The sequence below is a fragment of the Poecilia mexicana genome, unplaced genomic scaffold (assembly GCF_051168715.1).
Source record: "Poecilia mexicana isolate PSO_F unplaced genomic scaffold, ASM5116871v1 scaffold_22, whole genome shotgun sequence".
NCBI classification, from domain to species: Eukaryota; Metazoa; Chordata; class Actinopteri; order Cyprinodontiformes; family Poeciliidae; genus Poecilia; species Poecilia mexicana.
The window spans coordinates 18,392,979-18,409,548 of NW_028263391.1; the positions used below are offsets into that span (position 1 = coordinate 18,392,979).

General features: G+C 38.5%; 1 protein-coding gene across 1 annotated transcript in view; it reads right to left on the reverse strand.

Annotated features, from left to right (window-relative positions):
• Nucleotides 1–13,461, reverse strand: part of tmem63c (transmembrane protein 63C) — a 33,910-nt gene extending 20,449 nt beyond the window's left edge. Inside the window, exons 1-2 of the mRNA XM_015011819.2 lie at nt 13,137–13,461; nt 696–921 (exon numbers count right to left, since the gene is read on the reverse strand). Coding sequence (XP_014867305.2) covers nt 696–905 — 210 coding nt within the window. The 5' untranslated portion in view covers nt 906–921; nt 13,137–13,461. The remainder of the gene's footprint in view (nt 1–695; nt 922–13,136) is intronic.
• Between the last annotated feature and the right edge of the window lie 3,109 nt (nt 13,462–16,570).

The following is a 16,570-nucleotide window of genomic DNA, read 5'->3' on the forward strand; positions in this document are numbered from 1 at the left end:
TTCTGAAAACAACAAAAACACCTAAAAAAAATCCCCCTTGTGTTTCTTGACAATATGTTAATATTTTTTGATGTCTGGAAAAGGATTCATTTCAAAAACCTCTCAACTGTTAAGCCACATTCGACAGACACTGCTCAGTTACCTAGCAACCCAAGCAGAGCTCCAACACATTTGGTCAGCTAGTTTAACCGCTGTACACGCTGTGCAATGGCTGCTGGAAAAGACAAGTGTTTTGTTGTTGACTCAATATTCAGAAACCACTTGATGCATTCTCATTGGTTGTGCAGGAGGCTCTACTTCCACTTTTCAGAAATGAGCAGTTGTATAATTGTGCAGTCATTTTCAAGTGAGATGAAGTGGGTGCGTGGCCAGCAGCAGTTGACTTAGATTTAAAGTGACAAGAAGCCCTAAAACAGCTCATTCTGAAAGAGGCTCAAAATAGGCAGAACTGAGCAGACTAAAATCTCATTATCCAACAATGATTTGGTTCAAAAAAATGTAATGAGCATATTTCAAATATCCCACAAATCTAGCCTAACCTGTTTACAGAAGCATAATAGGTCATCTGTAGAATTAAATTACTGTTTTCCACTAGTTATATTAAATAAAGCACACGTTTTCAGAAAACCAGGGAATGCTGCTATTGGACAAATGAGCGAACAGACTTCTTGGTAAGAGTGTGTGAGAGCCTGTACCATCCAAAGCACCGCATTTATGAAGAGGACCGTGGGCACCCCACCAAATGGCAGGCCCTGGAGGACGCTGTTGCGAGAGTGAGAGCGGAAGCATTGCTCTGCCGTGCTGTTTTCTTCCCCCGATGGCTGCAGGAATCTCAAGACATCCAGCTCGACGTGCCGCAGCGCCACAGGGGGCGCGCTGGTCTCCAACAGCTCTGACGACTCCATCAGGACTGGATCATATCTGACAGAGGAGACGGACAAAAGGCACACATAAATGCATATTCTTCTTTTTGTGTTAACATAGGTGAGGAAATGATAAGAAGTTTATGTATGTGCATTTATATTGCAGGAGAATCTTTCTTAACAATAAAGCATAGATTCTTTACTCAAAAATGTATTAAAATCCATTATTCACAAAACTGTACAATAGACATTACTATGCAATAGATTAGTCACAGCAAAAAGGGGATGTGAAAGTGGTGAAAGTGTGAATGTTTTTTTTAAATTAGCAAGTGGCACTTTACGCAAGTGGAGTTAGTACCAGAGCATTAAGCGTCGTGGTCCGTTAGCAGCAACTGAGCTGTGCGTTTTAACAAATTAAACTAGAGCTGCTTCAAGTACATAAAATGCTGACTTATACAGCGATGGCAATTGTAAAACATAGATGCTCCAACAAGCACCTCTTACAGCATTTACAATGTTACAGACAGAAGGTGTTATTTAAAAGTAGAAAACATTATTATTAACCCTGACCAGGTGTTAGAATCTGTTTTCCCACATTTTGTAACATTAAAACAAGGGACCTCAGTCTAGTTTGATCTGAATCTATGTGATACATCAGACAGGTTAGAGATGAAGGTATTTAGAGGTTCAAAGCAGGGTAGGGGACATGCAAAAATGTGGAAGCAGGAGGTCTGAACTTATAATGCACATTGACTTCAACAAACAGCCAGAGCTACAATGTAATGGTTTACTTCAAAGATCCAAAAACGGCCAAGTCAAAGTCCAGTCATAAAGTCCAAGTTCACAGTGCTTCTCCATCCAGTCTGATTGAGCTTCTAGTGTTAAAAAAAGATGTGTGACACACCCTAATAAATTTCTAGCTGCAATCCTAATGACTGCTTCACAATTTTGCAGATTCCCATTTGTCAAAAACACATACTTTACAAATAATGTGCTGGTCTATCAAAAGAGATCCCAGTAAAAGTCTCAAATTTAAGATCAGTGATTCCTTAAAAGTGAATCAGCCATTGTTAAAAGTAAAATTTATTCTTAAGGGTGAAAAATCTAGAAACACTGCGCCCTCATTTGTTCTTTATGTCAGCTATGAAATCCTGAAAACATATTCAGTGCATTAACAGATTGTTGTCAGAGCCTGCAGAGAATCCATTGGTCAGTGCTGTGACCACAGAGCTGAGGTCTGAACCATCTGTCCTCCAGCAGCACATGCTAATCTCACTTTCAATCAATACATTACCGACCCTCAGCTGCCCGGCTTGTGTACCTTCCTCAGTGAATAAACAGAGGCAATGGAGCAGCAGCACAGTTCAGACAAAGCTCTGCATCAATACAGCAAATTCACTTGACTGTTATGACATCAGTTAGATCAGATCAGGTTTCACGATGAAAATATAGATTGCTCTTCATAGTAAATTTGCAGCTCACCCTGGAGCAGTAAATGTCAGCTAAAACTATCTCAATCCTGCAAGTTAGCACATTGTGACTCAAGGTCTTCAAGCCTGCCTCCGATTATCGAAGAAACTGTTGGCGTGATTCATCACCAAAACAATGACGTCGCTTCCCAAGGGCGTTTGCCAAACTTTTGAGAGTTATAACTTGGCATTTGTTGTGCAACTGAAGCCCCAGCAGAAGCAACAATGTAGGAGGAGAGCTCATCAAGGAGAGAAGAGCAAAAATACAACACAGTAGAGAAAAAGAGGGTCCTTCTGCACCACTGTGAGCTCCTTCGCATCTCCTATTGAGAAACGTGATCGCAAACAGTCAATATTCAGATACTGAACCTCCCTGTGGAGAAGGAGATTTCCAGCGGGCACATCTGAAGGCAAGTTTATAACATGCTAGTCTATAGAGCTGTTTCTATAGAAACACTTTAAATTAACCTAAATATGAAACTCCAAGTGTTTATACATATATAGCAATAAATTGAACTTGATCTCTGAGGCCTGTGCAAAGGCCTGTTGGAAAAGTGTTTATTTCACCTTTTATGCAAAGTAAAATATCTTTTCGAAATCCTACGTTTTACTTGCAACCAATCAAATCTGCAAATTCTTAAGATATTGGAGAGTAAAAGTTACAAAACTTTTCACTCTTTTAGAAACCATCTGATACTGGCCAGGCATTAAAACCTGATTTATCACCAGAAATCACAAAATTACAGCAACATTTACATAAAAAAAACAACAGAGGTTTCCAACAGAATCCACTCCTCAACACACCTACATTATATTACCTTGTCCTTCCCCACTGACCACAGGATGTTATGAATTTTACTACACTACTGGATTTCTTGACACTTTTAAACAGTAGGTTCAAACTGCATCTTACAGGTAAGAAGATGCAGGTACAAAGTTCACCATCAAACAGGAAGCTATCCAATTTGGATCCAACTTTCCATTTTGTGAATTTAAACAAACTTCAAGTGATTTCTATGTAGCAGCTTAAAATTAATCTGTATCATTTTGTGTCTTTGGTGATTAAATATGTGGGCGTGGTCATGAGCAAAAATGTAAGTTCTCACCATAAAATGTGCAATTTACCAAGTATGCAATCTGATCATCACAAATTGCCATCAAAACACAGCTAACATTTAATTTAGTAACACTTTAGCTCCACCCATAAACATAAAGTCACATACTTTATATCACTTTTACACTGATGTCATGTACTTAAAACATTTCAGGAAGTCAACTATTCTAGACTGTAATCCTCACCAATCCTTGGCTAAAACCCCCCCACTTTATTCAATCTTTTCTGACACTTTCACTGAATGTTAATTTTTAGGCTTGTAAACAGCACCACCTATTGACTACCTAATGTTATGGCGAGCTTGACCGGAACACATTGATGTGGTGGTGATCAAAAACATTGATTACAAAACACTGAAGGGTTAAAAATAGTAAGTAAAGTAAATCTCACTATGAAGCATCTTATGTATTAGAGCAAGTTATTCTCAATGCAGCAAAACAGACGCTGTGCATTAAACAGGATCGAGGCTAATTAAATATATCTTACAACTGAGGCCGAAATTATAAAACAAGTCTTGTATTTACAGTGCTAAACCTAAATTTATATATTTTATTGAGTCTTATCTTTATAAATATCAGCTTCAGACAGAATTATTCTCATATTATCAATGTTCCTGTTAACCAGAAGGGCGCAGAGCAGCTGTGTGAACAGTAACGTGAAGTGACAGCAGCTAAATCAAACAGAAATCACGCCTTATTGAGGAGGATAAACATAATTATGTAGCTGCAACCTGGAAACATGATGAGCCTCAGAGTCATCCAGAACGTTTTCTGTTCCTGCTGATACTTACTTTGCTTTCTGCTGTCTGTGATGAGAACAGAGGACTCCTTCATCCCCCTCCTTTAGAGATAGACAGGCTGCTGAGCGATACAGGCCAGCTCAATACACGCTTCACACAGCATCTGTCTAAACGCCACAGCATGACTCAGCACTTCCATGCAAGAGACTGCTCCCATTCTCATCCCCTCGTGTACAGTATGAACACTCCAACAAGCTCATGCCGATCCATTTCTCTTCCAGCTTACCCAACTCTGCAAATGTGGTTGTCTTTCTAATCCTTCCTTTCTGCTTGTCGCCCTCCTCCTCTGAATTGGGCTCCGAAAGCCAGCGCAGCAGATTTACAAACTGATGTTTGGCTGGTGAAGCAGGATTGTGGCCAGCTCTTGCAGGAGGAGTGAAATCCCTCATGCACACCCAGTTCAGACAATTAATAATCACAGATGCTGAAGTCAGTATGCGAGCTGACAGCTGGTTAGAAAAGACACCCAAGTTTGATTTAGAAAAAAAAAAATAAAGGCTAGCGGTAAGAAAAGCAAACTCATGTCAGCTAATCTGTTTACTGCAGCAGAAGAAAACAGCTGAGGCTTATCTGTGTACGTGTGTGTGTGTGCGTGGGTTGGCACTACTCACACTGTGAAGATCTAAACGTGTTTATTTAGTCACTTAATAGGGACATGTCCTCTTTATCCAGTCTCCATTAAATGAAGGATGAGAATTTATGGAGAAGTCAGGCTTTTGTCTTTGAGTTGGAGTGAAGATATCATGCCACAGGCGGTTTCAGGCAAAAATAAATAGACTGCCAGCCAGAGGATCAATAAGTTGCAATAAACTCTAATTGAAACCAGATATATCAGGCTCCCCAACAGCACCTTAGTTACATTCACCATAGACTGTTTCAAATAAGCTTACTTTTCATTATTTTACCAGCTGCATATTTGAGTTCAAGGAAGAATTAATTAGAAATACAAATAGACAACTTAATTTTAGCAATGAAACAAGCTTATAGTGACAAATTGAACAGTTATTTAGCTGTAAATCTGAAGCTTGTGCAAAAAAGGGATTAAACCTGTCACAATAAGAAATTCATCTCACGATCAAATAAAATGGGCTTGATAACTTACATTCTGATGTTTAGTATTTTTTTGAAGGACAATTTTACTTAAAGACAACAATCCATTTTATTTATGGTTCTGAGTTTGTATGGTTTTTATTTGCATTTTATTGATTGTTCTTGGATGCGTTTTATTTTGGATATTTAAAATTGTCTTCCAATGTGGAGTGGCCTTTATAAAATTAAAGTTTATTAATCTCTGAGAAGGTTAACTTACTTTAGTATGCCACTATCGATATATTACTTGAAAATGGTCTCAAAAACATCATTTATCACAATAATTTCTAGGACAATTTAAGAACTTTGCAAAGGTAAAGGGAATGTCTTGAGTTAAAGACTGAAACTTAAGACATTTACTAGCTACCTGAAACGGTCATTTAAGTCTCATATTTGTTTTTGCCATGCTATAATTGGAAACTGATTGGTAATCCAATTTTACATTTACCATTTTAAAACCGGATTGAGTTGAAGCTCCCAGCTGTATGACAGTCCGATAACTATCGCACAGCAATGGCTGACAGCACCTATAAAGGTTTCATGCCTTTGTCAAATTTTCAATTGGATAAAGAAACATTGCATGCCTGAGGGGAATGAGAGCGCGATGACTCCGCAGTCTCAGAGGAATGGGCCATAAATAAAACGTTTGCCTCTGTTGACATATGAACCTCGGCATCTAATTAACTGGTCGTCTCTGTGAGAGAAAAAGGCCAACCTCTCAAGGATGCTTCACCGTCTCGGTGAAAATGAGAATCACGGTTGCAGGGATGCACTTTCCCTCTTGACTGCACTGACTGCAGCCTTCTTAAAGAGGCCGTTTTCTCTTGTGACGCTTTTTGCTTTTGGAAGTAGAAAACAACTGACTCAGAATGACTTTGCTATATGGTTAAAGTTTCACTTCATTTTTGCCTCAATTCCTGTAAAATGTGTGTTATTTTTCCAAAAAGTGTTCTGCCTCTGAATTACTGTTATTTTCAAATGAGTCATGCACAGAATATGTTAACATAGTAGTTTTTTTGTTTTTTTTTACTTCACATTAAGATATCAGGGAATACAGGAGAACTTCATGTTGGATGTTTTTACATATTTGTTAAAACTCTCACTATGTCCTGATAATATAACAAGAGACAGATAATCTATGAAAATAAAAAATAAAAAATCAAGCTCCTATGCCTCCTAAGCAGATTTATGGTGTGAATGGATGTTTTTCTGAACTTCACAGAAGTTGCTGGTGTGCGTTTTGATGATGTTACACTGGAGCTGGGGGTGTTGGATGAGTGGATGGCCAAGCCTCTTCAGATTCAGTCTGAAGGGGGGAAATGGGCGGAGGCGTGAACACAATCTGCTCACCACCTGCTCAGCAGAGGAGAAGGGAAGGGGCTTTGACTCTCTCACGGCTCATTCTCATAAACACAGACCGGTGAGTTGTGTTTGCTTCATTGCCGAGTCTGGCATCCCCTTTATGCAGGATGTTTCAGGGGGCTGAATGATCCATATCATGGCTGGAACGATGGCTGCAAAAGGGGGCCGTGTTCATCCAACTTAACACCTGCTTCCTGTCTGGATTCACATAAGCTTCTCCCTTGAGGGCTGAACGGCTGCTGCTACATAGACTGAACTGAACATAGACTCCTCATTAGGTCCCATCTGGGCTCTGTGGAGCTACATGCAGCAGGACGAATGTGAAATTGACCAGTTCAAGAATCACATATTGCATGTCTAGATATTCTGGATTATTCCACTCATATCTTCTCAATTCGCAAATGCACACATCACTTGAAAGAGCAAACAACCTAACAAGAGACTGTTTACTTAGGACCACAAATGCTCTTAGTATCCATCTAACTACCCGAGTTAGAGACTTTCAGTAGTATTTAGCATTTTGTCAGATCACAGGACCCTTCAGCATAATTGATTGTTTTGTTTGGGTTGGTGTATTACGTAAAATCAAAGTTAAATAGATTAATGTTTTTTTTTTTATAGATAAAAATCTGAATCAGTCCCCTTAACTCTGATATCCCTAAATTTAATTCTTGTGCAACCAAATGCTTCCTAAAAGCACTGTTAGGCTAAATGTGTACAAGCCACACTGTTCAGATTTAAAACGGTGAATTATTTACCACTTTGTCTTTGTTTATCATATAAATCACACTGAAACTTTTCTATGAGCTTGAAATGTGACACTTTGCAGGGTATGAATACTTTTGCAATGACGAAAATATGCATTGCATAAAAAGTGTCTCATCATGTCTTCCTGCTCAGTTGTGTCCTGTCTTTCTGATTTAACTTGCAAATGACTTTAAGAATGCATTTAATTCAAAGTGCTGTAAACACACTAATTTCTTACACTAATCCTGAAAAGTTCAATCTCACTTTCTGCCAGGTGGTTGCATATTTAAGAAAAAACAAACAGTTTGTCAAAAAAAAGGAGCCAGCGAAAAGTGACAAATGAGAATAGATGATGTCTGCACAAACTCATGAATATTTGATGCCATGTATAGATGATAGATTACCAGGAGCTCTTTGTTAGTCCGTATACATCAGTGATGGTGCTGCGTGCATCGGCATCAATCCGATGGACCCCTGTGGAACAGGAGAACTCACAGCTTGAATCCTAAATAGCAGGGAGCCCACACCCCGCCACAATACGTAAAAAGAACAAAGCAGAGCCTGAAGAGCGGAGCGGCTGCGCTTAAATGACAGATGGAATACAAATGGAGGTTTCACAGCTATCCGTGGCATCATCAAGCCTCTGTTTGTGTTCGATTTTCTGTCAAAAGGGGGTTTTACCAAAGTGCTATCCGACTGTCTCATTTATACCCAACAGCCTGAGACATGCAGCCAGGGAGATGACTCGCATGAATACAACTCACACATGATGCAATCATCCTGGCACACTCATATTAATTATGTTGGGGACAAACTGTCCTTATATTCACACAGAGAGGACCTGAATACGTGCAGCACTACACATCTCACTCCCAATAATAGCCAGCACTGCAATCATCACCTCCACAGGGAACATGTGGGGAAGTCTATAAGACAACCGTTTGGTGGTGTGAATGGAGTCTCTGCTAAAGTGTGAATCCTTTCTATTCCTCTTCATTTGCTTCATTTTTAATTATTGCAACACACTGGTCTCCTTATTCCTCTCGCCAAAGAAGTCCCTCTCAATATGCATGGCATGCATCTAACTTATAAAAAGGGATCTTTCTGCATCAGCTTCACTATTTGTAAGGTTTGATCACTCTGCCTGAGCCCCTTTCCTGTTCAACATGATGCAACAAGCCAACAGAACTAAGCAAAAATATTAAATTATTCTTACAAAGGCTTAAAGAGCAAATATGGACCAAAACACCAGAAAAACTGAAAATATGAAACATAAATAAATTAAAATAAAGAAGAATTTCATTATGTGTAAAGGGCACGATTCATCTGGATCAGTAAAACAGGAATATGATGCCACATATGCATTGCATTTATAACAGGACAGTATTGAAGCATGTCAATCTCTATGGCTTTTCAAAAGGAATACGTTCAGTAGATGTAAAGCTGGTTAATGGCGAAGTGGGAAAATTATAGATTAAACAATTCTACTACAAAATTGTTTGCCCAGGAAAAGTGAGGAGCTATGCTGAAATTAATAAGAACAGGGAATAAAAACTGTTTTGGAAACATTTTTGCCCCAGGATAATCAAACTTGATTACTAGGGAGTCAACAGCCAGACCACAAATAAGCCAGCAGCTATTGAGCATGAAATGTATCATGTAGAAGAATGCCTTTAACATTTATGCATTCCAAAACAGAACAAAATTTCTACTAATGTTCACAGAGCAAATGAAATTCACTCTCTACCAGATAAATACCATCAGCTGTGACTGTTTTCTCTGCATGCGAGCTAAATGAATGAGTGTGATTTTATATCAGTATTGTAACTTATCTTCCATTTATCACATGTTGTGGATAAACTGCAGAAGGACATAAAGTTTGAGTGGCATGACACAATATGTTAGGATACTGTATTAAAAGCTAAATTACCATGTTACAGTTCAACTCTTGGCAGTAAAACAATGACTGAAAGTAGAGAAAACTGATACAACCACTGCAGTGTTTGCCAACATAAAGCTGGCTATTCAGGTGACACAGATGTTGATGCATTCCTGAAGATATTACACCAACACTGTTGGTTTGGAGCAGACCTGAAAGTATAATGTATCTGAAACCTGCAAAAATGTTTAAACATATAATTTTCGTCAAAAGAAGTCATTTGCAAAATAGCGCTTTTAAATTATTCCAGAGTGCCAGTTTGTTACATCTTCAAGTTCCTGCTTTCTAGGCCAGATTTCAACCAACTTCCCCCACCTTACAAACTCAAATTTGAACTGCAGATTTTACAATAATTACCTTTGATTAGGGTGGACATTTTGTTTTGCAATTAAACCTTCGGCTGTGTTCTTGGATGTCGTTTCCTTGCCTTTTTCTGTTGTGCCTAATTACATTTTTTACAATTTTGATCAAGAAAATTAATTTAACTGCTGTGAGCTATAGCTAGGACAGAACTGAGAAGGAAAAGTTATTAAAAAAAAATACTGATTAAATCAGCTTTAGCTTTAACCAAACTTATTTCATCTCGACTCTGAAGGAAGTGTGTCTTTCTGTATTTGCCAGATTCTTTTATCAATCTCCGCTTAAAACCTCCTGAATTATTAATGTCTGTGTGATACTTGAAGACGACCGGCATTCATTTGTTCCCCCTTAGGGGCCTTAGAGTGCACTTTTCCATCCCCTGTATGGGATCAAATTTTGAAAGCAACAGTACGCTGCAAAATTATCGCATTATTAAAATCTGAGGAGAAAAACAAATTCAAGCACATGCTTGACTATAAGAACATCAATGATTACTATAGTGCATGTGCTTGTGTGAGTTCTTTGTAAAAATATTCACACACATTGAACTTGGATACAATTTTGCATTATTGTGGTCACAAACATGGGTTTGTTTTATTGAGTATTTACCCGATAGATTTCTTCAAAGTAGAGATCCAGTTTAAAGTAGATGTAAAATTGTTGTGTGACAAAAACTACAATTGTGCATCAGCCCCCTTTTTAATTAAATTAATTGATCTCAAAGGGAAGAGAATGCTTGTGAATGGTGATGCTGTGGGCACAAAGGATCTCCAGTAGCAGTCAGTCTTACAATAATCTGAAAAGCCTTCTGACTGAGATCCTGTCACGACAGGTCAACAGCTTAATTTCTGGACAGAGAGAAGATATTCTGCAGAAACACATCCTGATTAACACCATCAGCGGTTGGCAGAAACTGTTAATCCACCTCATTTGCTTTTGCTTCTCCTTTTTAACCCTTTGAGTCCTAAGTGTAAAATCTCTGCTTGGATATTTTTACTTATTTTAATTGTACAAAGTTCTTTAAATTTCCTGTGAGAAAATGTATATTGCCCATTTATTCATAACAACCAGAACCTTCAATATCTAGCGGTTATTTTCGCAGTTTAATGTCTATTAAAAGATCTCAGATTAATTTCACTCCTTGCTACGACGGGAGTGAAATTTATCGTTATAACCCGTTATTGGCTGGAAAGCGAAACGTCTCCCCTTTCAGAAACTGTTGGAAATTTTCAGATAGCGCAAAGTGTGGATGAATTACAGTACTGCAGATTTCCAACACGTTCACACTAGAAGGGTTAAATCTCTGTGTGGCATAATGGTTGGAAAAACATTGAGAAGTATTGCGCCACCATGAGCCGTAATTTTCCAGCTGTTCTGTGAGGATCCCAAACTTTTAGGATTTCTTTCACTTCAGAATAATCCACCACTTTATGTAAAGTTTGCAACACAACAAAATGAGAAGTTCAAGTGGTGTGAATATGTTTACAATGGTCTGCACTTGCATGTCTGGCCTTCCTTCATTCCAACTCGGTGCATTAAAGAGCACACAGCCAGGAATAATCAAGCCTTTACAGCATGTTCGTTTGGAGGAAATGTTACGCTTTTCCCCCTTCAATGAGGGCATCTCCGGTGATACTGGATTAATGGCTTTTCAGATGCAGCGAGGTTTGTCAAGCTCCAAGGAAACAGTCTATTTTTATAAATCTAAGGTTCTGAATAACATGAGGAAATATTTCTATTTTAGAATGATGCACATATGGGTGCCTGGAAACAAGATCCACTTCCTCTTCTCTAATGAACAACACTAATTACCATCATCACGGTCATTTACCCGACGTTATCAGATGTGGTGAGCTTTCTAACACACTTCTGGCAACATTAAAAGATTGGTTTTCAAAGCTCCCAATTATGGTGCGACATATTTTTCTGACCTGCTAAAATGTCAAAAGTGAATGTGAATCTGGCATTTCTTAAGGTCATCTCCCTTCATTGTTGGGTAAAAATAACATCAGCATTTATTTCTTTCAGAACATAGCAGATAGTTAGCAACAGGTTTTATTGGAAATTCGTGAGATAGGCCAACAAGTAGTAATGCATAATGGCTTATTGGAAGAAAAAGTGAGGTATGTGTTTGTAGTCAGCTCCCATCCTAGGGGATCAAATCAAGCACAACATGGGTGTCCACTGAAGCATACAGGGTTTGAATAGAGAGCAATAATCAGAGAATAATCCAAAAGGTCCATCGTAACTTTCGAGGAACTACAAAGACAAATCGGGTCTAAGGAGACAGTGTTGAAGTAAAAAGCCCAAGTTGCAGCAAACATCTGAAACAATACTCAGATTAGGCAGTTTTAAAGGTGATGGGGATGTATTTAAACAGAGTGATCTGAGAAGAAAAAATATTTAAGGCAGCACAGACTTGAGACTTAAAGAAGTTAACATGAAACCATATATAGAGCTTCAATGAAATAGTTTGTGGAAAATTATAATTCAGACCCAAATCTGACCAACAATCTGCAGCAAGGACTGAAAGGTGATGTTCACAGATGTTATCCATCCAGTCTGACAACCGCAAAGCTACAGATACAATCCAGCTTTGTTCTAATTGCAGCAAAAGGTGACTCTATGGAGGCCGAATGCAAATGCCAACCACACTTTTCAGATTTCCATTTGCAAAGTTGTAAAACCCATAAATCATTTCCTTCTGTTGGTCTATAACCCCCACTAAATTACATTTAAGTTTGCAGTTGCAATGTGGCAAAATGAGAACAAGCTGAAAGGATACGAACAATTTTGCAAAGCGCAACCAGCTTAATAAAATAAATCAACAGGTCAACATGCCTGCTCAGCTGACCAAGAAAGGCTTTGTGTCTGTGATTCCAGCAGAGTCCAGACTGACAGGGATGCAGCCTGATCGCAGCATGAATGAACAACCTCACAAATCAAACTATAATTTCCTAAAATCATAAACGTAAACAACAATGAACGCTGAGTTGACCACCCAGCTGACTCTACAGGAGGAACAATAGGTATTCGAGTGGGAAGAAGAAACGATGCACCTGCTTTGGGTGTAACACTATCTGACACGTTGCCAGGAACATCATCATCCTCCTCAGCAGAGGCATCAACCCGCGCAATGAACTTTTCCGTGTTCACCTCATAGTCACGCCTTCTTTACATTTAGGAAACAACAAGGTTTTCTTTACCAAGCAAGCAAACATTTTTCGGCGACTCACTGTTCCTCCTGCTTGCTGCGGCACACCAATCTGCCAGCGCACCCACCTCTCCCTGTTGTGCGAGTTAATAAAGACGATTGCGCCAAAATCAGCGTAATAAACCCCTTCAGTGCGCATTTAGGTCGCTGAACGGATAGTTTAAATTTCACATTGCTCACCTCTCGGAGCTTCCTGGTCGCTGGCGTTTGGCGCTGGTGATGAGGATGCTGCTTTTTTTTTTTTTTTTTTTTTTTTCTCCAAGAAAGAAGAGAAACTCCCACCCACTCAGGAACCGTCTGACAATTATCCCTTCCGCGAAGGGAGCGTCTGTAAATAATCACTACCCGTTTAATTCCGTTTTGCCATGACATAAAGATTAATCTTAAGAAATTAGGAGTATATTTTCAATAGTTGTATCAGCGTGTTAGTCAGTTCATAAAATTAATCTGGAAGTAAGCAAAGGATAATTCAACCCAAATGCTCAGAAACATAAAACATTTAAACATTAAAAAAAACAAAAACAAAAAAAAAACATGGTGTACTGTGTATTGGCTAATTTAAAGGCATCATAGATGTTGGTTGTTGAAATTTACAATGAAAAGAAGCTGGTTATCATAAAAACCTTTCTAGAAATATCTAGAAAATGTCTAGAACTTGATTGAGCTTGAGCCACTTTTCAAAGTAAAAAGGAGAAAAATATAAGTTTCTTCATGGTTTAAACATGCATGTATTTGTGTTGGGGGATCATTTTAAATCCCAGTGAAATACATTTTAGTTTGTGGTTGTAAAACAGATGAAAAAAGTTCAAAGAATATGGACACTTTGTAATAAGTGTTCTCCAAGTTTTACAAGTGGACTGGAACAAATCATGACGGTCCCTCAACCCATCATTTTAACACCTGCCTCATTAGCGTGGTTATACCTTTCTCAGCCAGTAAACTGAGAGGCAACTGAGAATCAATATATTGTTGACCTAAGAGATCTTCTTAATCCTGTGATGAAGCATTTTTATCCATATTGATCCAGATAGTGAACTGGGTGCATCCCATCAGGACGGAAATGGGTGAAATCTCAGTGCTCAACACAAGCAGAATACTTTGTTTCATGTCAAGCAGCTTTCTTCACGACTACAGCTAACTCCATGAGGGAAACTCTCTTTTGGAAAAAAAATAGCCCTCGTCCCCAAATCACAGAGTAAACATTTTGTAGTATCCCTTATGAGTCAGTTTATGTTTAATTCTGTTTAATTGTATTTGTCACTGTTTTGCAGGTGCTGTCCTACTGGATGGACATAATCTGCAAGAAAATGAGCTGACTCATCAATAAAGCGGTGAGAATAAAGATTACCTTGCAACATGCAATATGATAAGTGCATTATGGATTTTATTGGGTTGAATCCCAAAATACCTTTAATACACAAACCATTTTTGGTGTAGAATCATTGTTAACATTTTATATCCCACTAGTCACCATTTCTGCCATAAGCCTTTTCTGAATGCAGAGGATGGTGGAGTAATATATATATGACAACACTGGTGAAGCATGGCAGGTGGGTTAGAGCAGAGCTGTTACCACCGAACAGTGAGGTTAGAAATCCTACACTGAGTAAAGGTTTTATTTAGGCTATAGTTGTAAAAAGCAGGAAGTAGTGGCGATTTGTGTTTTAATCACTTATTTGTGAAGCACTAATGTGTGTTGAAATATTTCTCCAGACTCAAAGAAAGCAGGTGTATGAACTTGTTTCTTGTGTGTAAGAATAGAGAGCATTCTTGTATCCAAGGTGATATCATCTTGTTTTGATGGTGATCCTTAAGCTGACAGCTCCTGTGAAGAGGCTACATAACTGAGGCTGGATTGCCACCTACTGGAGTGTTCTTGTATCCAGACTTTTCAGATGTAATCCAAACATCACACTGTTATCACTGTATCATTTAGAGCTTTCCCTTTGTAGATATTTTAAAACCCTTCAAACATCTTCATAACCTTTGATGAGCAACACAAACATTCAGTAGATTAGTTGTGAAGTGAAAATATGTTTTTCAAAACCTTCTACAAATAAAATCTGTAAAGTGTGGTGCGTATTAATAAAATCTGTAAAGTGTGGTGTGTATTAATGTTCAGCCCCTCCACCTTTATGCTCCTACTCTTAAATAAAATGCTTAATTGGAACGCTTAAATTTTTAAAAACGCTGCTAAGAGCATATTTCTCAGAATTGTGTTTTTACTATTGTTATTTTTAATAAGGAGATAAAGATAGCATGAAGGTTGTTTGTTTGTATTATCAAACCATTATTTAAAAGTCTTAAATATGCCTCGTGCACTTCATGCAGAATCTGGATTGAAATTTTTAGTCAAAATTTGGTTTGTCAGAAACAGGAAATGTTGGTAATCTTTCATTTAGATCCTCTTAAAAGTAAAAAGCAAGTCAAGTGCATAAAGAAAATATTAAGATAACAGACGTACCCAGACCAGCAGGGGGCGGTAGACAAACAAGCAAACACCTCAGTGATGACGGTCCTTAACGTGGCTGAATAGAGACATCTTCTTGTCTGCGCTTGAAAGAGGCAGCAGGGCACCGAGCCGAGGCTCCGTGGTGCTGAAAGGACAGCTCCCCCGCTTTCTGACAGCTGCAGGTAGGCTCATCTGTCGCCATGGAGATAAATTAGACAAAATAAAGTGATCGTCGTCATCACCGGCAACACTACACATCATTCTGCAGGGAATTAGAAAGCATAGCAGAGGCGTAAATGTGCGTTTGACACGACATCCTATCACGCTGTTTAGGTATAAGATAGGTAGATTTAGGTTTAAAGTGTTAATTTTAGTCTGAAGGTTTTTATATCCAAAGTTCGCTCCTGCTCTAGGTCAGTAGACCTCTGAAACAAGGATGAGATATTCTTAGTATTCTCAGTGGCACCTGAGAGTCCCTAGATCCTCATTTGCTCAGAAATTAGTTCCTGTCGTCTGCGGAGTTGTGTTTTCTTCACTCAATCTTTGTAGGAAAAAAACCCAAACTGTGTCATTTAAACGTAAACTCTGTAATTTCAACTCAGATAGAACTATGGTCTGGAAAATGAATACACTCAGTAATGTTAAAGAACTTGCTTTTATACTAAAATATGCATTTTTGCACTGAGAAAATATTCAGTCCTATGAATGAGTGATCTTTTATAACCACCTTTCAGTGCACATCCAGCTGCGAGTCTTTAGGAGTTTGACTGTACCTGCTGTGCACGTCTACGGACGTAAATATGTTCTCCAGTTCTTCTTTTCCAAATGGGTTTAGTCTGGTTGGATGGAAGTGGTTTTGAACACCAATTCTCACATCTTGACACAGAGTCTTAATTGATTGGAGGTGTGGACTTTGACTGGACCATTTTCCACACTGGTTTCAAGTCCTGCATGTTTTCTTTCACATGGTAGAGGCTGTGTTTCATGGCATTTTTGCATTAAAGCTAATAAGTAAAATTTTGGTTTCATCTCTGCAGAGCATCTTTCTCTATTTGAGACAAACTTCTTATGACTTTCCTTCTTATATGTGAGATAACAAAGCTTGATATATTTTTTGACAAACTAACCCTAAATTTCTCAATAACTCCACCTTTGACCTGTT